The sequence below is a fragment of the Cydia splendana genome, chromosome 4 (assembly GCF_910591565.1).
Source record: "Cydia splendana chromosome 4, ilCydSple1.2, whole genome shotgun sequence".
Lineage (NCBI taxonomy): Eukaryota > Metazoa > Arthropoda > Insecta > Lepidoptera > Tortricidae > Cydia > Cydia splendana.
In genome coordinates, this window is record NC_085963.1 from 1,197,163 (window position 1) to 1,218,906 (window position 21,744).

At 36.5% G+C, this 21,744-nt stretch overlaps 1 protein-coding gene across 4 annotated transcripts in view; it reads right to left on the reverse strand.

Moving 5' to 3' along the window:
- Window positions 1-21,744, reverse strand: part of LOC134789638 (uncharacterized) — a 275,518-nt gene that overhangs the window by 98,590 nt on the left and 155,184 nt on the right. For all 4 annotated transcript variants that reach the window (XM_063760225.1, XM_063760227.1, XM_063760226.1 and 1 more), the window contains exon 2: window positions 9,701-9,848. In XM_063760225.1, coding sequence (XP_063616295.1) covers window positions 9,701-9,814 — 114 coding nt within the window. In that variant the 5' untranslated portion in view covers window positions 9,815-9,848. The remainder of the gene's footprint in view (window positions 1-9,700; window positions 9,849-21,744) is intronic.

The following is a 21,744-nucleotide window of genomic DNA, read 5'->3' on the forward strand; positions in this document are numbered from 1 at the left end:
AACATGATTAGTTACAACTCTACTTAGCCACAAGCAAAAACTGCGAAGCAAAGAAACTATATTCCCCGGTGTTCTTAAGTTAAAAGAATTCAAGCTGTACCGGTACACGTTCCAAAGTTAAATGGACTTAAAGTTGAAAGAGTTAAGGATGGTTATTGTCTGGCAACAAAGACAGGAGTCAGGTGCGTGAAAATGAAAGTTGTTCTCTTCCTGTTCACTCGCTCGCCTCGACTCCCTGGTACGGCAGGGTACTTAGACTTTGATACGGTGACAAGGACGTTGCAACTGTATCAAAATAAATAAACGGTACACGTTATATACAAACTAATTAATTCTAAACATATGAATATGATACATAATGTAACAAAACAAAACAAAAGATCAACGACAATAAAACAAAATGAAATCAAATCCCAAAGTCAGTTAAGTAAACCAAATCAGATAACGGAAGTATGACACGAAAATAAAGATGCTTGTAACAGATACGGTGAATTATTGTCACCAAACAGGTTGGTTTATGATTATTTTATGCGGCACAAGCGAGATGAAAGGAAGAGTATGGAACACAAATCGACTTTCTCTCGGCAGACGCTAAAAAGTGAAACTGGAATCCGCGCGGCGATAAATGCGATAATAACATTTATTTTATATAAGGATATGTTCAATACAGTTAACGTAAGTAAAAGCTAAGCACGATAAATTAAACGGGTAATTGAAGTAAAATAACTAGTGATTAAAGTTAAATAAGCAACTGTAGCACTTGCAAGGTTGTCGTGTCAGGTCAATAAGGGAAAGCCAAGGCCGATAAGGGTAAAATTGCACATCACACAAACGCTGAATGGCCGATGACGAAACACCAATAACAATGCGTTCACGAATACGCTATTCTTAACTATTAAGATTTAACTGTGAAAGATTAAGAAGTTCCATGAATTTTGTATGGAATTATTTAAAAGAAGCGAAATACGTCGATACGCGGCACGATTGAACGCTGAACTTTTAAGGTCGCAGTTAAATTAAATGTCAATTGAAGGTAAGCCATTCGAAAGGATACCTTTAAGGATCAACGGAATCCATATTCTAAGCTTCTGCGTCTTATATGGATCTTGTCAAATACCGCACGATTTCTGTACAACACAATGTACGCGTGATTCAGAACAAAACGAGTTGAGACCTTGTTTGTGTATCAAGAGTATCAGATAAGACCCCCCGACCGCGTTGCGAATTTCTCTTCAAAGAAATCATCGGAAAAATAAACAAGAATTAAATTGAATGGACATTGATGTCCGAAGGATTTGGCATGTATGAAAGAATGCACGTCATTGCAAATATTTTCATGAGCGATAGGCCAATCACACGTATCATAACATTTCATCGAAATGTTGATATTTGCTCAAGCGCACTGAGGGCCCATTGTAAATTTGCGTTTATAGCGAAGTCCTTGCAAAATAAAATTGATGACGCTTAATGTTTTTCTGCTTTTATTTCGAAACATACAATTATTACGTTCGCGAGCCGGATGTGGAGGGCTCTTTTTCAACATGTCTGTTCTGGTCGTGCAAGGACATTTCGTTTACCTCCTGTTCCCACATTTTCAAGGTCATAAGGATCGCTTTTTGTTCAAAAACGGAGCACGTATCACACTAAAACTAAATCCACTTAATTGTATTTCTTTCTTTTTATCACATGCATTTATAACAATTTAAAAACGTTTAAGCATCATCATCTAAACATGTATCATATCAATGCCACTAACAAAAGTGGCAGTTAGAATAATTGCAGTAATGCAATAATGTTATCTCTTAAAGACATCGTTGCACTGATCTTCAATTACAGGCACATCGACCTTTTAGAACACGTAATTACTTAACACGCAACGATATATCAGGTGTATTCACCAGTGACAATTCATCTTACGAAAGGCTCGGCGGCTAGTCGACCTAATGACGCAATATCACTTTTGCCTACTACTTAAATGTCAAATGTTGACCCATGACATGAGGATGCGGCCACCTGTCTTGCTTGAGACCCCAATTTAGGAGTGTGGTATTTGTGGCCAACTATAACGAGGCAAAAGACTGCGAATTTCAAAATCATAAATCACGCTTATCTCAAATTGATTGCCAAAAGCAGTGTCCATAAAGAAAGATATGTATTTGATAGATTGGTTGCAATATGATTTCCGAGCGTTATCGATACTTAATTGGTACCAGTTCATGTTGCAAGTATTATGTAAGTGTCGATACAAAACTTTAATCGGGTTTGTCACGTTTTAATAGTGGACCGATGGTTCTATCGATAAAAAATAAAGACTAAGTATTGTAGGAAATAATGTAGGCAGAATCATGAGGTAAAGTTTCACTTTCATCTCACATCGTGTGTTGAGATTGCTCGTACAAAGTCGTGATTTAGCCGCAATTAAGGCATCCACAACGATTATATTCAGCGTTTACGATGACGAAACTTAAGTCATAGGGACTAACGTCCTGTACGTATTTATTTAAATTAGTTTCTAACGTAATTGTATAAGAGTTGTCTGAAATGAAGACACGGGTTGACTCTAGTTCATGACATGATGCAAATAATTATTTTATTACAAATCCTAGAAGGTTTTTAACAGATTTCCAAGATATTTTATTTGTACAATGGAATATTCTTAACTAAATTCACGTTTGGTAATAAAGATAAATAGATGTCATTAACTAAAGACAAAATATGGCATATAGTCGAGAAATTGAGACGGGTACCACCGTGACGGGGTGGAGTAGGAAGACAGGGAGGGAGGGGGTGTTAGTTGCGGTAGCTGAAGACACCGGTTCGAATCCTGCCTCTGTCACTGGAGGGCTTAGTCACTTTTTCTTAACTACTTAAAACACAATTCTAAATATTTGATAAAAATAATTTGATTTGTTCCCAAAGTTGTAGGTCACGTTAGATAAATAAAACGTTGCAAAAACTAAAGAATTTTGCTATAAGTCTTAACGCAAACAGTGTCATTGATGTTGTCACAAATTAACAAGTTGAACAGGTGTAGTTGGCCAACGGTGTCAGTTACGTTGCGACATCGGTGCGTGAACGGTGACCGTCGAGGGACATGCTTGTATAATTTGTATTTAGTACTGTGTTAGAAGCTTATTTAATTAGAGTTGCATGAAGATATTTGCAGTTAACATTAGATGTCAGTCTTGTATTCTATTTTTAATTAGTCAAATCATATATTAGGTAGTAATATTCAAAGTGATAACATTAAAAAAGTTTTGTACGGTACACTAAAAATGTAGGAAAAAGTTTTTCCAAATTCCAAATTATTTATTTGTTAAACATAGGTATGTACAACAGTAGGTCTTACATGTATAATATAGTAACACTATGTTTCGCCACATGGCACACAAATAGCTACAGAGCACATATAGCATGCAGTTATAAACTAAATCTTAAAACATATATAACAGATACAAATTAAAAGGTAATAAAGTTTCCTGAGTCTGACAAATAATCTTGAATAGAATAGTATGCTTTAGTTATTAGGAAATCATACAAGCTTTTTTCAAATTTATTTAAATCATTAATTTTTAAAATCTGTGTTGGTAGCTTATTATAATTTTTTGGTGCCATTCCAAAAAAGCTTTTTGCTAGTAACGCTGTTTTACATGATCTAGATTGTATTGTATGTTGTTGGCGACAACTATTGAAATAGGAGAATTGGTGAGGGTTATACTTAACATATAATACGACTTCATATATATAAAGACAGGGAAGCGTGAGAATATTTAGCTTAATAAAGTAGGGTTTACATGATTCTATGAAATGTAAACCGCATACTGATCGTAAGCACTTTTTTTGAGCTCTGAACATTGATTGATAAAACGAGAAGAACGGGTTAATTGAATAAATAGGGACAATATATATTAAAATTACAATATTAGGTTTATTAACCTGTCAACTCGGCCAAACACAAAAATACTGATTCGCTTGGCAACATAAAAAAAACTTTTACAGGTTTAATTTTGGAGAGAATATTATTTTGTATATTTACACTAATTGATTCGCAAGGAGCGCTATGTAATTATCGTATTAAGAATTAACGAAACATGTGATAATTCATGCCACTTGAATATTTACAATTCAGATCTGTCATTTAAAAACTAACGCCGATGAGTAAGGTAACATGTTGCAATGCCAATATTTCATAAACAATTAGGCTAACCCCAGCCAGATGAGCTGGGTTAATGCCGCGCCAACTACGGCGATAAATAGTTAAACTTGTTTCAAGCAACATTCTGTATGCTCTGACATATTAGGCAAATTTGTGCAGGTCGCAAAGGGCAAGATTGTGAAATCTTAATCAAGATTCTTTACCATGTTCGTTTTATAACAAGTAAAACCTTTAATATACTATAAACCGATTTCAGTTGTATTTTCGTTGTGTACCTCCTTTTTAATCTGATTTGATTAAACTTGTTGAACGAGCCATATGTAAAGAGGAATCCATTGACATTTATAACAATCGGCTAATCAGTAGTCTGACTCTGACGCTCCGGTGAAAGACGCAAATCAAACACACCCTACATACACGCATAAATTTTCCCTTAACGTATGTGACTATGTGTATTGTATGCATTGTACAAGGTTCTTATATATTTTTATTTTGTTTCTCTAATGCACCGCCTATAATCTTTTCCACTTTGCCCTAGCGTTGACTAGTAGAGAATGGCATTAAGTTCGCCTTTTGTACACTAAGTTATTCTTTTGTGCAATAAAGTATAAATAAATAAAAAAGTTTTCGGGTAAATGTGAACATTCATTAAAAAAATCGAATTATTCTTAATAAAACAGTTTTACCAGGCAAATCTCATCGGTAAATGTTTTAATAACTTACAAGTAACAAGCTAAATTTTAAAATTAACAATTGTGAATATTAAATTTGAGCAAATTGACAAATCATCACGCTGCGTATACCTCCGGTTATGCCCCGCTGGAATCGATTCAAATCAACCAAGAAAATGATTTGCAGAAAATGAAGTGTCATTTAGCCCTCATTGTCAATGGGTGCAGTGACCTTATCGATTGACTTTGTGTCCGGCAATTCTTGGAGAGAATAATGACCTGTCGCTGTAATTATTTTTACCCACTTGACATTTTAAAGAATTGCAAGTTCCGGATATTCTGAACATATACACTACTTTGCTTTACTAATCTAGTACACTACTTTGTGTCTACAGATGTGCAAATCGCGGAAATTTTCCAAAAACTTGGAAAAATTCTCAGAAATTTTAGAAAAAAATTATAAGAAATAAAGGGAACTCTCATTTTATTAATGGAAAATTTCGATTCCCATACAATTACTTATATGAAAAGTTTCCGTGATTATTCTACGTGGAAATTTCCAACGGCACGGTAGTAATTGTGTCTCATCATCAGCGGGATCTTAAACTATAATTCTAACAAATTATTTTATCAAATGAAGTCTGATAACGGGCCTTGAGCAAGTTAGCCAAATTGACTGTTCCTAATTAATCATAAACATACATCTACTATTGTAAACCCACCCGTACCCTAATTTTGAATCCTAAACCATAATAGCCAATAATTGGCACTAAGGGCAAACGTCAAATGTCTAGACCTATTTAGAGAATGATCTCTAGATAAAGCTAATTCATTCAACTGTAAGTTCATGTTATGCTGGTATTGTAACAGCTGGTTTCCGTACTGTAATGGTCAGATTGTTATTCCTCGGTCACGAAGTCGATCAATGGGTCAGAGTTGACCGGCTTCTGCGATTGACAGCTGGTCACGAGTCTTTATTTGCAAACAGACGACTAAGTAGCGGTTAATGGTCAACAATGCTTTTGAGTTTGAATTCGCTTCCTATTTATCATTTAATCTCCTGACTACCGGTATCCTACACGTAGTACATATTTAGGCCTAAATTAAGTTTTACTCTTTGCCTATTTGACAGAGTTAAATTTAAGCTGGCAATTATTGAAATCTGGTCATCAGGAGATTAATCATGTTTATTAAAATCGATGATCTCAATATTATGAATTCCAATCAGGCCTGTCATTATATTAGGCATAAAATTTAAAATCTATACGTATTCAAATTAATTTTTAAAGCTCTTTAGTTATAAATATACTTACAAGTGGAACGCGTTAATACCTGTTTCATTTTTTCACTGTCTGTGAATACCTACTTGTTGAGCGTTTATTTCCAATTGCATTTTAAAGGTTATTTTAACTTGAAGGAAAATTACTGAGAGATTAAAATCATATGTCAACAGGGCAGCTATTGTGGATTCGTTCCACCGATTTTGCATTGATGTGAGTGAGACAACCATTGTTGTCAGTGACGTATTAAAAGAAGTCACGATTATTATATTGAAGATGTTATAAGAAACGTCACTACGCTAACTTTCACTGTTAGTATCATAAGTCACGTTAGTGATAAAAGCGATAGAGATTCTGATTAGAAAACTGCCGATGTAAGTAAGAATAAGACGGGAAAATATTTCATTGCTGCTAATATTGCACAAAGTAATAAAACAAATGAAGATGAAGCAGCAATGGACAGTAAACAAGGCAATTTATCGATAAAGATGTCTGTAGCAAATGTACCGCGGTAAGCAACATCAGTGCATTGTACAACAGTTCTCACGTCCTTAATAACTGTAGACAGTCGGAAACGATTGCAAAAACGCAGCCAGAGACAAAGGGTAGGAAAATGGTGAACACGCGGAACAATTAAATAATATGGGAGAGGCAAACCGCTAATTGTGTTTGGATTCTGGTAGATTAGATTACAAATTTTGTAGACGCAAGCGTGTTCCGATATGTCGTCATACCGTCAGAATTTAATAGTATCTCTACCGTAAATGACATGGTAGTGATTTCTTCAAAATAGGTTCAGGGTATAACTGGTGTTAAAAAATAAGTGTCAGTGACCGTATTTGTGAACATCTTCGACGTTGGCGAATATTTCAACGTCAAATTACCTATTAATGAAGCCCAAAATGACCCGTAACCTTTTGCTTGGGCAATATAATAAAAAGTTGTTTGCCTTTTCACGTGGATTCTAATGACCCGTATGGTGAGGTCAAGTCAACTACGGATCTAAATATATGTGTGATGTGTGTGAATATCATGCGGCCTCGCCATCGACAAACATGTCCGATAACACTATAAATAATTAAATTAATGTACAACATCCTGAATTTGTTAATTTTGTATTTAATACCTATTGAATGACACTGGTGCCTTGGAGCATGGGTTGGCCGCTAGTTTGGGACGCTACTTGTGTTGATTCCCTGGCACCGTCCCATGTTCCAAGCACCAAAGATTCTGCTGGCGCTGCGGCTTCCTCAGCCGAAAGCCTCAAGTGCCGCAAATATGCCGCTCTGGGAAGCAGCTACATATTTGCGGCGTTTGGTGTCGAAACTTTAGGGCCATAAGGGCCAAGTGCGCGTCGACTGTACAAAGACTTGTCGGCGCGCCTAATAGAGACTTCTGGTGACCAGAGGGCTGGCCACTATTTCGCCCAGCGTATTAGCATCGCTATACAGCGGGGAAATATGGCCAGCCTTCTGGGCACCTTGCCCGTTGACGGCGACCTGGGGCAAATTTTTTTTCTATAGATTTTTAAGTTTTATTATGTTTGTTTATTTATTTCTTTGTTTTTATCAATAAAAGCTCATAATACCTATTTCATTCTTCGATCGTTGTTTTCGTTTGATGAATGAAACAAATTCTAAAGACATGAGTGTTAGATAGTTGTTTTCCATTTTGACGAATGTAGACAATTTCAAGACATGACTGTGTTTGAGACAAATGTGTTTTTAGCTTATTATTGGGGTCACGCTAAAGAAGCGACACGTTATTGAACATAATGGTTAATGATTGTTGAAATTTATTAAGACATACGAAACTTTACGGTCCTTTGTCATTGGATAACTCAGTTGCAATTGATTGCGCATTTAGTTTATGAAAATTACGTAAACATATTTGACATATGAAACATTTTGCAAACAAACTTTTAGTCTTAGGAGTAACTTTTTTGGTGTTGTCTTGATCAGAATCGTTAGCTATATCTAGGTACTGAGAGATAACACTAGCTTAGTTACCGTTATATCATGAACATTGAAATAAATAAAACTCATACAGACACATATGACGAATTGTTTGATTTTTGGATAAAAATTGTTGACAATTGTTTGAAAGAAAAACACAATAAAGTAAATTCTTGCAAACAAATGCATTTGCTAAAGATTATTCTCGCGTCTAACCCCTTTATTTATAATACTTTACAAGCCTCAATTAGCTATAATTTATGTTTTATCCCTTCATGATGTAAATTACTAACGCCATAAAGTATTGCTTAAGTAATTTAATACACTATCAACAACACACTATACGGCGAGTCTAACGATCATACGTTCATGCTCCAGTTTCCAACCTTTTCGACATCGTCACCAATCTGCTATCTCTCCGGTCTGCCGATTATTCCACAACAGGGGAACAGCGCCACCGCAAGATTTCTCCAATACATTGACATTATACGAGCACCAGACTACTAACAACAGACTCCGTCATATGACGCTTTATCGCACGTAGGCGTAAAAACACTATGCCGTGTAATCCCACCATTCAACTAGGTAACAAATCAAATTATTTTATGAAATATTTTAATTTGTGTTATTTTTTAGGTAGTGACACTACTATATATAAAATATAAACTGAAATACATATCATACACTAAAGAAAAAAGTGACCAAGTCCACCGGTGGCCGAGGCGGGAATCGAACCCGCTAGATCAACCACTAGACTCATACACTCCACCCCACCGTTCAGTTGCATGATACGACATAAGTTACTTCAACAGTCAGGCCTATTCGGATTTCGAGATAATCACAAGATCTTGAGACGATTTAGAGATCAACTAGATCTACATTAGATATCGACTAGATGTGACTTGGATATGTAAGTAATAACTTGTCAAAATCGTTCAAGAGGACCTCCAGAATCGCGGAAACGTCAAATTATATCATACAAATATCTTTAAATTATCCGTATCGTAACTTGTTGAAGTCTAGTAGAAATCTAATTCATTTTCCGAATCGAGCCGAGTGTATGTGTCTAAAGGCCAATCCGAACAATGTTTATAAGATGTCACATTGATACGATACCCCTCTGTCAGTGTCAAAAGTCACATTTCTTCAACCAAAAAACGTCACTTTCGACATTGACAGATCGGTATCGTATCACAGTGACTTCTTATAAGCATTGATTGAATCGGGCCGTATGAATCTTTGTGTTGTATGTAAGTGATCTTTGACAAGCGCCATGTTTACCGGCATACTATCGTCTTATTAAAACGTACATATACAGTATGAAGTTAGTAGGTAGTTCAGCTGTTTTTCTTCCAAGTGTCACGTTATTAGAAGAGTAGCGAACCGTGAACATCGCTTCAATAAGTTGATTGATGCGTAGAAAGTGGATATGATTAGTATATTTAGTATAGTTTGGTGTTGCACAGGGTTTGTTACAAAGTTATTTATAGTTATGGTACCTGGCCTTATTAAGTTTGTCACTTTGGTACTACACCTTTTCATCCTCCTCCATCCGATTGGAGATGGCCTGAGTAAGATCGTGACGCGAACGTTACAGGCCACCATTTCCACTCTATACTTATAAGTATGGTACCGTACCTTATAAAGTTTGTCCTTCTGGTACCACACGTCTTCTTCCTCCTCTATCTGGTTGGAGATGGCCTGTGTGAGGTCGTCGCGCGAACGCGACAGGATACGCCGCCGGGATACCATTTCGCCCCCCGTCACCGCCTCGAAAGGACCAAGGCTGAAACAAAGAAAATTCCATGTTAGGACAGAGACAAATAATCCTGATGAAAAATAAGTAGGATAGAAATTAGCTAAACGGTTATATTTTCCGTGCAAAATCAATCGTTTTTTTAGAAAGAAATTGCTAGAATCATATCTTGTGTTCAATAGAAACCTTAAACGTACTATCTTTGTTTATGTTCGGTGTACTTGAACGGAGAATTCACGAAAAATCAATATTCTGGTAGCGCCCAATTATTATTTTTTAAATTATGTATAAGCATTAAAAATGGTATGTATAACGATACCGATGATAAAAATGGGATATAATACGCTTTCTGTAAACTGAATGTTTATACAACACTTTAAAATTGTGTATTGAGTTCTTAGTGAAATCGAAGCAAGTTAAGCAACCAAATCGGAAGCATCAGATATAGGTATAAACAGCATGCATTTCCCGTTGTAAGTATGTATGAAGATAACAAAGCGTCGTTTAAACATTCAAATATAATATACAGGCCACAACTCAATCCTGCATTAATAGGTAAATAAGCAACACAGTATACCATAGGAAGTTATCAACTGGAACTACTAGTAGTAGAAACTTTCATCTGGTTACCCCAACAAGCCATAAATCTAACCACAACGCTCGGAAGTGGTAAAGAAAATGTTGGTTAGAAATGCGATACGTTGACAAAGAAATAAAAATGTACAGTTCGCGCGAACACTCTAGTTTTCTCTCCTGTGGGCAATAGTTAACAGCTTGTGGGCATGTAAGTAATGATTTTATTATAGTTCTGTAAATAAAAGGAGGACCTTTTCACGTGGATAAGGGTTAAATAAGAAAATTAACCTTTATAGCCCTTAACTCTTGTGTATGTCTACAGGAAAGACATAACACAGTGATCTGTTTGACCCGATTAGACTTAACAGCGACTTAACAGCCTGCTTAAATCTATCATCGAGTTACATAAGGTCGGATGTGAAACAAGCCTTTCAGAGAGCCAAAGTCAACTCGTTTGCTTGCCAATACTTAGTGCATTATAGGGGCTATAGAGACCATTATTTTTTCAAATTTCCAGGGATAGAAATGACAATCGTTTATCGAAAAATTTAAAAGTAAAAATGTATCGGGATGACAGATGCGTCCGAAAATTTCCATAAGTACCTATAGTATTAAGTTTCGATTTCCGTGTTTATGAACGATTGACATTTGATTTGGCAATTTGGCAGCCAAGAGGGCCGAAAGAAAATAGAGACTTTTGTTTTGCAAATACTTCATGTCATGAATTAGGTATAAGGGCTAGATGGACCGTAATTTATAACGCCTTCTGAAGTGAAAACGGAAATGCGCCGTTAGATAAAAAAATACAATTTGGTCGGATATTCATATCCGACGTTATGAATTCTAAGTCGAGAATGAATAGAAACCATTCGTCATCATAGAAACTGTAACAGTAATCTCTGATAACAATAAGACAACGAGATGTTGATAAATGTTTAGATTATCTCGTCAATACGTGATACAATCGTCACTTTCTATAGCCGATTACGAAGAGTTATATTAAACAGACAATGGTAGGGTGAAAGCCTGGTTGTTATCACTTTTAATTTTTATTATAGCTTCATCAGAGTCTATTCAGTGGTAATTGACGTCTATCGTCAAAATGTATAGCTTTTCCGACTTCAAATGAGCATAAGTCTTGAGCATTTTCTACCAATAACTGTCCTTTGTTTCTAGCTATATAAAGAAGTAGTGATAAGTACATGAGAATCATCCGGTATCGGTATGATTTGTGGTCAATCTGTTTTATATGTGTTGATCTAAACGGCTTACGGATGTTGCGACATATATTATTGCCTTGGATGCTTGGAAGTATGAGTGTCCTTGCGAGTTGTAGATATATTAGGTAAGTTAACACTATATACATAATTCTTTATTATAATTTAATAACAATAAAAATTTAAAAATAAAACGTCAGGCCAATATGCCTTACCCTATATTAAAATGGTTACCGTTACCTACAATATTTATAATGATTTGTGTTTGAATGCAATGTTTTCAGTAAATGTAGATAAAAACAGCAAAACTATTACTTTGTCTGCAACCTTCGATGTCAATAAAATTCCGATAAAGTTTCTGTTTTCGGTTCTGTCACATTTTGTCACGTTTTATTTCCATCGCGGGTTCTATCATTTTTCATTTTGTTAAAATATTCACAAGAGACATTTAACTTTAGTTAAAAATCGTAAGGCCATTGAAACCAGTTCCAAGGTTTTTACAAAACCAAGTCACCAACCAGAACGTTCTTAATCCAAGAATTTAGTAACTTTGATGAGTCAGTTAAGGAAATACCTTAGTTACATGACATCAAAATTATATCAACACTTCTGAACCTTACTACTATGCAATAAGGCGAAACTTGTATACATCTTTTTTGTACAGACGGGTAGGTAAGTCCCGCCACCCACTATCGATTATTGCAGATAATTTTGCCTTTATACGGTTACCTAAGAAAACCTTTCAATCCTTATATGATATATATTTATATGATATGTTATGGGAATCGATAATTATGAGATCAGCCTTTACTTATAGATGATGATTGATGATGACTTGATGGTAATTATCTATAAATTATTAGTCAGTTAGTAAACTCAATTATTTATTTTAAAGAATGAACACAGAATGAAAAATGTTTAAAAAGTTTAGACTATAAAAATTATTATTTTGCTTGAAAAACAAAAGGGTTTACTTATAAAGTCTTTATATCTTCAGTTGTTTTCTTGTTGTTTTACATTCCTTTAAATGGGTTACACAACAAAAAAATCTAAAAGGTAAGGTAGATCAGTATTTTAGAATCGTAACTACATTTGCTTCTATATTTCAGAATATCCATGCAATTGTATTGTAATAATTTAAATATAAAAACCGGCCTATAGGTACTTACAATGTTTCTTTATGCTTGCTAAAGGTTTAAATATCGATAAAACAAGTCAAAAACCAAAATGAGGCTTCACACCTCAAACCGCACATAAATCGCGATTAGCTCACTTTCTTCGAGAAAATTATTGAGGTAAAGCAAACTCTCGACTTTCCCATTATTAATGACATGGCCTCAAATTGATTGGCAAGGCATTGCTAATGGCTATGCACTGGCATTACTACTGCATTTAAAACAGCAAGGTAAAATATACCTTATGGGCGTAGGTATAGACTGTAGTTTAACTGGTAGTTATATAATTGGTTTAATTTTCTTGTAATTAAAGTATTTGCATTGGTGTTTGTAATAAATAGCTTCTACGGGAGCTGGATCTTTGCTTAGAAAATGTGTGTACTCATTATATTGTGTGATAAAAATACTTCACGTATTTTTATTTTTTACTTACTATAGGTACCTGTACAGTCACCTGCAATAGTATGTGCCTCTTCGAAGGCCGCAAAAATATATGACACGCTCTTATGGCTCTACAAACAAGATCGTGTCAGATATTTTTGCGGCCTTCGGTGTGTAACATATTATCGCTGGTGACTGTACCTACAATACCTACATGTCTAACGGTGGTAAAAATAGCGACATATTATTTTGAAATATTTTACGAGAATCACTACCAATTTAGTCGTTTAATACATTGGCGCTGTAGTTTATACAAATCACTGAATTAAACTAGCATTGTCATTAATTATATAATTTAAGCAATGTTAATAAAATCATGAAAAATGCAGGCCAATTCGAACGTAGAACATTAGAATGATGTTTGAATCATATTACGCCAATACATGTACGGACAAGTAAGAGTGTAATACACGATATTTGAATGACATCAGTTCGATTACAGTCTGATATCGGCACGAATTAACTCCGTGAATATCAGTGTATGTTCGGTTTGGCCTGATGGAGCATAATTGAGTGTCATAAAAATATCACAGAAGAAGCGACATTTTACACACACACACAAATAAGCGTTGCATATTTGTATGTAAGGTACTGGCAGAATACCAGCGATGTGGCTTGCCGCATCACAATGCTGAGCCAGCGCCTTTTCTGTGCCACGACACATGGCTTCATATTTTTTTTAATGTAATAGTTAATAGCTTTTAGTAATTAAGTTGTTTTGCATGTTCTTATCTTGTACTTTTTCAATGCCGCGTATGTTGTGTGTATGAATAAAGAAATTATCAATCTATCTATCTATCTTTCTTTATTAAATTCAGTATTTCTGCAGACAGCGGCAGTAACGGCAGTAACTATAAGTATGTTTACAAAACAAACATGTACACTTCATTCGTACGTGCTACCGTAACAACATTATCCAAACATCAAATTCACACGTAAACATTTTTATTAAACTCCCTTATATGTTAACCGAATTGAATGAGAGGAACCGCTGAAGGTGATGCCAATGCCGAGCCCAATGCCGCACATTGTTCTATTCGGAAGGAAGCTTCGCAAAGAAGACAAGGGTGCTCTTCAAAAAGACGTATAACACCAGGAACTCAATACTAAATTCAACCTTAAAGTTTAATGATGAAGGTAGAGATTTGAATGGCTGTTGAAAGAGATATAAGTTCATTTTAAACCTGGTGTTTAAAAGTCTTATAGCTCCAGGAAGCTTAATCCTAATTTCAACCTTAAATGTTAATAATTAAGGTACAATTTGAAATTAGTGTGAAGAGGGATATATAATGCTTTGGTAAGTGAAGTAGTAAGTGTTGATTTGATGTGGAACTAATGGTAGTATGAAAGAGTTCATGAGTTTGGTACTACGCTATTGTTAGGAATTCATACGGCAATTTGATAAGGAACTGGTGATTTTATAATCTGAATAATTTAAGAATTGTATTGAAGTTCGTGGTTTAGTAGGTTTTCTTGTGAACTCGAATTTTCATTATTTTTTTGGTACATTATTGCTATGAGTTGCTGAATATTTAAGCAGGATTGGGATACGGTTTCAAAACAATATCGAACTAAAGTAACTATAAGTACAGACGAAGAAACATTAAATAATAAGCGATTATTTTAAATAGACAAACTTAAAAACTGATAATCATGATGTAGGTATGCTTAAAAATTGTCTTTAAGATTTGGTAAATTTTAATTTGTGGAGGGCTCTGCAGAAACATGTAACAATTTTATCATTATCAACCACTAATTCAACAAGAACAAAAAGCTCTATTATAATGAAACACAATCGAAATGACGTAACAAATAAACGATAACAGTCCAAAGTAAACCAGTTCCTTACAAACAGTAGGTCAGTTAGTACTTTCACACTTGATTTACTTCGCTCCAGTAGGTACAGTCAGCAACTCAGCATCAATAGTATTATGAAAATATGCGTCCAATGTGTATACACGGTGGCTAAAAATAACTGCATTCCCTGGAAACGGCCAGGGAGGATTATCCTGAGCAACTTTTACCATGGGACCAACCCCAAATTCGCGAAAATAAAAAATTGGCTTTTTCATATATTTTGGGTGGTCCATTGTCTATGGGAGGGTTAATTTTTTTTTCGCGATTTCGGGGTTGTTCCCATAGTAAAAGTTGCTCAGTATAATCCCAAAACCTCCCTGGCAACGGGAATGCAGTTATTTTTTAATCATCGCGTATACTTTGGACGCATAGTCTAGATCGTATAATTAGTACTTCCACTTCCCACTTTTGTAGTAGGTTCCACCCTACTTTTCACTAATTTAAGGCATGATGAAACCATCATAAGTTAATTTCTTGCGGGTTAGGCATGAAGTGATAAAAGACAGACAGAAAGAGTTACATTCGCATTTGTAATACATCTTCTTTTGTTATCCCGTCATTTTTGCTACGGCTCATGGGATACGAGTATTAGTAGGAATTAGGAAAATAAAGGGTCGATTGCTCTATTCGCTACTATTGATGCTAACTGTACCTACACTAGGAGTATGTATATCAGTATCTGCCATCTACAAGATATCTTTGTTTGCCGATGACTAGATAGCGGAATCTATGGTCTCACAAATACAATGTTGAATATGTAATTGTGAAATTTGTATCGAGTTTGGTTTTGTAACAATTGTCACTGTTTAAATGCTTTGTTGTCGTTAGAAAGGAATTACGTGTTACAAAATTGTATTATTAGTTGCACAGTTGATATATTAAGTGGCAATAAACTGTAACACATAGTTATTTGGTTGGTCGTTTTTTCTTTAGTCCAAACAAAATGTATTATTATGTTGTGTACCTACGTAATAACAAGCGGTCTACATTCTACAACCTTTGTTTGCGAGGGATGTGTTTTTAAGAATCAATAAAATCACTGCGAGGAAAACAAATGCAGTAATTCTAATGGTTCTTAACAAACACATCCCTCGCAACCCTCACATAGCTCTGGTCGAAACGCAGCCGGGGTTAAAGGGGGTTTAAAGGGGTGATTTTTGTGCTAAATCTAATCCATCATAAAAACAATGTGCGTTAAAGAGAGTAATATACGTATATTGTATTAGTGATTGTATACCCATACCTCCATCATTTACACAAACATTCGCATTTGACAACCGGGCTGGCCTAGTGGGTAGTGACTAGTGACCCTGCCTATGAAGCCGATGGTCCCGGGCTCGAATCCCGGTAAAGGGATTTATTTGTGTGATGACACAGATATTTGTTCCTGACTCATGGTTGTTTTCTATGTATTTAAGTATTTATATATTATATACATATATCGTTGTCTGAGTACCCACAACACAAGCCTTCTTGAGCTTACCGTGGGGCTTAGTCAATTTGTGTAAAAATGTCCTATAATATTTATTTTAAATATATATTTAAATAACCACGGTATGGGTGCCGCAAGACGGGCGAGGATCTGGTAGGCCCAGACGGAGATGGCCGGACAACCTGGACGCATATCTTAACGACTGGCCGAAGATTGCTCAAAACCGAGACGAATGGAAATCGAGGGGGGAGGCCTTTGCCCAGCAGTCAAGTGGGACACCGTATAGGTATAATAATACCACCGTATAATAATAATATAATAATTAAAATTACCAAGTAGTAGGTTTCTAAATACGTTGAAACCTCGTACGATATATGACAAGTGTCGAAATGATTTCCACTACGTGCTAAAATGCGTTCTCTAGAAACGTGTGCGCATGCCGACGGAGTCGTTGATCGTTGCGTGCGCACTTAATACTTGTTTATTTATTTACACCTTTCAAATGCCTATTTAAATTGCAGTGAGATCATTGCAAATTAAAGGTAGAAATATTTTTCAAATAGGTGCAAAGTGTTAGCTGATTTAACTATGTAAGTGTAAATATGTGACGTCCCGCGGTCAAAGGTACCTTATGGCGGGTATGGAGTTATGCATACCCCAGTAATCTACAATAAATAAGCTATCGATAACACAAAAGATCAACCTTCTAGGTTGCGTAGTTACAGAGATATGATTTTTTGAAAATAATGTTGTGAAATGAGCAACTTTACGATAGAGAAGTTTTAAGTTTAGCCGCCTAAAAAACTATGTTCCTGAAGTAAGTTACATAGTTGACTACAAATAATAATACCTTATATATCTGAGATTAAAAAAATATTGCGACTTGTTCTGTAATGCAAATAGAAACTTTTGATATCGACTGATTTATGTGTATACTAACCAATCTCTTGAAAATAAAGTTTTATTTCATTTTCACGATTGATTGCAATGAGCTCTCAAGATTTAAATTTTATCTATTAGAAAACGACACTGACAGACAGTTTAAGCAAAAAACAATACCGATTTAGAGGTGAAAATGTATTTTCTGACTTTTTCATATAAAATCACAAAATTGAATATTTTTACTTTTAATGTGACACACAATCAAATTTTCTGAGCACATATGAAAGAAATTCTGTCATTCAAATGAAATAAATCCTAAAACCCCAACTAAATACTATATTTAACCCCTTATGCCACTTTAAACTTACATAACAATAACAGTATTGGCTCCATACATTTACGAAAAGGTACCTTATGAAAATAAATCTAATAATACATCACTACAAAATATCAATCATATTACAGTTTATCTTTTATGAATAGAAAATATTAATTTACATTAAACTGCCCCAAATTTAATTAGTTCTTCGTCATAATAATCTTAAAAAAGACCAATAATTTGTATGTAATGAAAAGGTACCTTGTGATTAAGTAACATGATGAGGCATGATGATGATGATGATGGAACAGTTAGGATAAACTAATAATATTTTGGTAATGGTATAAATCGTCTATTTCTTATCAATAATATATTTCGGTTGCTATTGAAGATAAGCGGCATTGAGGTTCAATGACCTCAGATATTCCATAAGGTAATGCGTCGGGTATTGGCAATTTTCAGCAAACCAATGGCTGATTTACTGCATGCGACCAAACCAAATGAAGATTATTCTAGTTAAGAAAGACTTGACGAGAGTAACTTTGGTATAATAGCAGGCTACTTGGATTTGTGATGTCGGTCGATGTACGGTTATAATATTTGCGAGGCGCCCCAACCAGAACTGAAATTATCAAATTAGTTTTGCAGAATGCTAATACAGTTCTCTACCAAACTTCTTTTCCCGTATTGACTAGTTTTTTTGGGAATTTTCAATCTTTTTTCCATAAGGTACCTTTTCTACTAAACTCTGAGACGACATTACTAGGCTTATAACTAACTTATAACAAAAATAAAAACAGGTAAACAAACGTTACGCATTAAGGTTTCAGATCACACAATAAAAAAAAATTGAGCATTTTTTCACCTCTTTACAAAACATTTCATATCTCCGAAACTAGAAACCCTCATAAGGTACCTTTTCCCGTGGAACGTCACATATACGTAGATAGGCTGCAGGTATTGCGAAGACTAGATTAGATTTTGTTAGATTATGAACGATCTTATAAAAAATATTGAGAATTTCAGATACCTACGTCTCATTCGACCTTAAAGAAAAATCTCTAAAATATTTACTTATTAACCAAGTACAACATACTCATATACTTACTGAAACAGTTTTTTTTTTCATTGCGAGTATTAACACTTACACTGCGTGTCCTATAAAAATCGTTGCAGACTTTTCTTGGTCTAACTCTGTTTATTGAAAAAAAATGTAAACAAAACAAAAGATAAAACTACCAGCTGGTACGTACTTACGTACCACCAACCCATACTGTGCCTTAATAAGTGTAAACGATCTATAATAGCCTGTTATATCATCGCAGTCATTACCCAGTGCGTCACAGGACGCGGTACACTGACCCACATCTGTAGAGGGGTTAACGCTACGGGGGCCTAGCCTGCTACCACAGAATAACTAATAGTACTACCCGCTACTCCAGCTAGGACGAAGTCGATATCGAAACGGTATATAATAACCGGTTAAATCATCGCAGTCATTACCCAGTGCGTCACAGGACGCGGTACACTGACCCACATCTGTAGAGGGGTTAACGCTACGGGGGCCTAGCCTGCTACCACAGAATAACTAATAGTACTACCCGCTACTTCACTTCAGCTAGGACGAAGTCGATATCGAAACGGTATATAATAGCCTGTTAAATCATCGCAGTCATTACCCAGTGCGTCACAGGACGCGGTACACTGACCCACATCTGTAGAGGGGTTAACGCTACGGGGGCCTAGCCTGCTACCACAGAATAACTAATAGTACTACCCGCTACTCCAGCTAGGACGAAGTCGATATCGAAACGGTATATAATAGCCTGTTAAATCATCGCAGTCATTACCCAGCGCGTCACAGGACGCGGTACACTGACCCACATCTGTAGAGGGGTTAACGCTACGGGGGCCTAGCCTGCTACCACAGAATAACTAATAGTACTACCCGCTACTCCAGCTAGGACGAAGTCGATATCGAAACGGTATATAATAGCCTGTTAAATCATCGCAGTCATTACCCAGTGCGTCACAGGACGCGGTACACTGACCCACATCTGTAGAGGGGTTAACGCTACGGGGGCCTAGCCTGCTACCACAGAATAACTAATAGTACTACCCGCTACTCCAGCTAGGACGAAGTCGATATCGAAACGGTATATAATAGCCTGTTAAATCATCGCAGTCATTACCCAGTGCGTCACAGGACGCGGTACACTGACCCACATCTGTAGAGGGGTTAACGCTACGGGGGCCTAGCCTGCTACCACAGAATAACTAATAGTACTACCCGCTACTTCACTTCAGCTAGGACGAAGTCGATATCGAAACGGTATATAATAGCCTGTTAAATCATCGCAGTCATTACCCAGTGCGTCACAGGACGCGGTACACTGACCCACATCTGTAGAGGGGTTAACGCTACGGGGGCCTAGCCTGCTACCACAGAATAACTAATAGTACTACCCGCTACTCCAGCTAGGACGAAGTCGATATCGAAACGGTATATAATAGCCTGTTAAATCATCGCAGTCATTACCCAGTGCGTCACAGGACGCGGTACACTGACCCACATCTGTAGAGGGGTTAACGCTACGGGGGCCTAGCCTGCTACCACAGAATAACTAATAGTACTACCCGCTACTCCAGCTAGGACGAAGTCGATATCGAAACGGTATATAATAGCCTGTTAAATCATCGCAGTCATTACCCAGTGCGTCACAGGACGCGGTACACTGACCCACATCTGTAGAGGGGTTAACGCTACGGGGGCCTAGCCTGCTACCACAGAATAACTAATAGTACTACCCGCTACTCCAGCTAGGACGAAGTCGATATCGAAACGGTATATAATAGCCTGTTAAATCATCGCAGTCATTACCCAGCGCGTCACAGGACGCGGTACACTGACCCACATCTGTAGAGGGGTTAACGCTACGGGGGCCTAGCCTGCTACCACAGAATAACTAATAGTACTACCCGCTACTTCACTTCAGCTAGGACGAAGTCGATATCGAAACGGTATATAATAGCCTGTTAAATCATCGCAGTCATTACCCAGCGCGTCACAGGACGCGGTACACTGACCCACATCTGTAGAGGGGTTAACGCTACGGGGGCCTAGCCTGCTACCACAGAATAACTAATAGTACTACCCGCTACTCCAGCTAGGACGAAGTCGATATCGAAACGGTATATAATAGCCTGTTAAATCATCGCAGTCATTACCCAGCGCGTCACAGGACGCGGTACACTGACCCACATCTGTAGAGGGGTTAACGCTACGGGGGCCTAGCCTGCTACCACAGAATAACTAATAGTACTACCCGCTACTCCAGCTAGGACGAAGTCGATATCGAAACGGTATATAATAGCCTGTTAAATCATCGCAGTCATTACCCAGTGCGTCACAGGACGCGGTACACTGACCCACATCTGTAGAGGGGTTAACGCTACGGGGGCCTAGCCTGCTACCACAGAATAACTAATAGTACTACCCGCTACTCCAGCTAGGACGAAGTCGATATCGAAACGGTATATAATAGCCTGTTAAATCATCGCAGTCATTACCCAGTGCGTCACAGGACGCGGTACACTGACCCATATCTGTAGCGAGAGGTTAACGCTACGGGGCCGAGCCTGCTACTCCGGCTAGGACGAAGTCGATATCGAAACGTTTTCGAAAAACTATGGTTTTTATGATGTGGTGGTCAGACACAGATTTTAAAGCAAAAACGCTCCTGTTGACAGAAGTTAACAGCTGAATTTAATTACACTTAATAAAAAAGAAGTAGCCTTTTATGCGGAAAAGGTTTCAATTTGAAAATTGTTTTATACCATAAGGTTTAACCCTTATTTTGGGTACATATGTCCACAGAAGAAACTTGAACCTAATAGCTGTATTATGATTCATATAGAATTTGTCGCTCAACTCAAGGATTGAAGAATATGTTTTTATGCTTCTATGTAAAAAATGGCCATTAAAACACAAACTTTTTTTAGAAAAGAACTTGATTTACATGTAGTT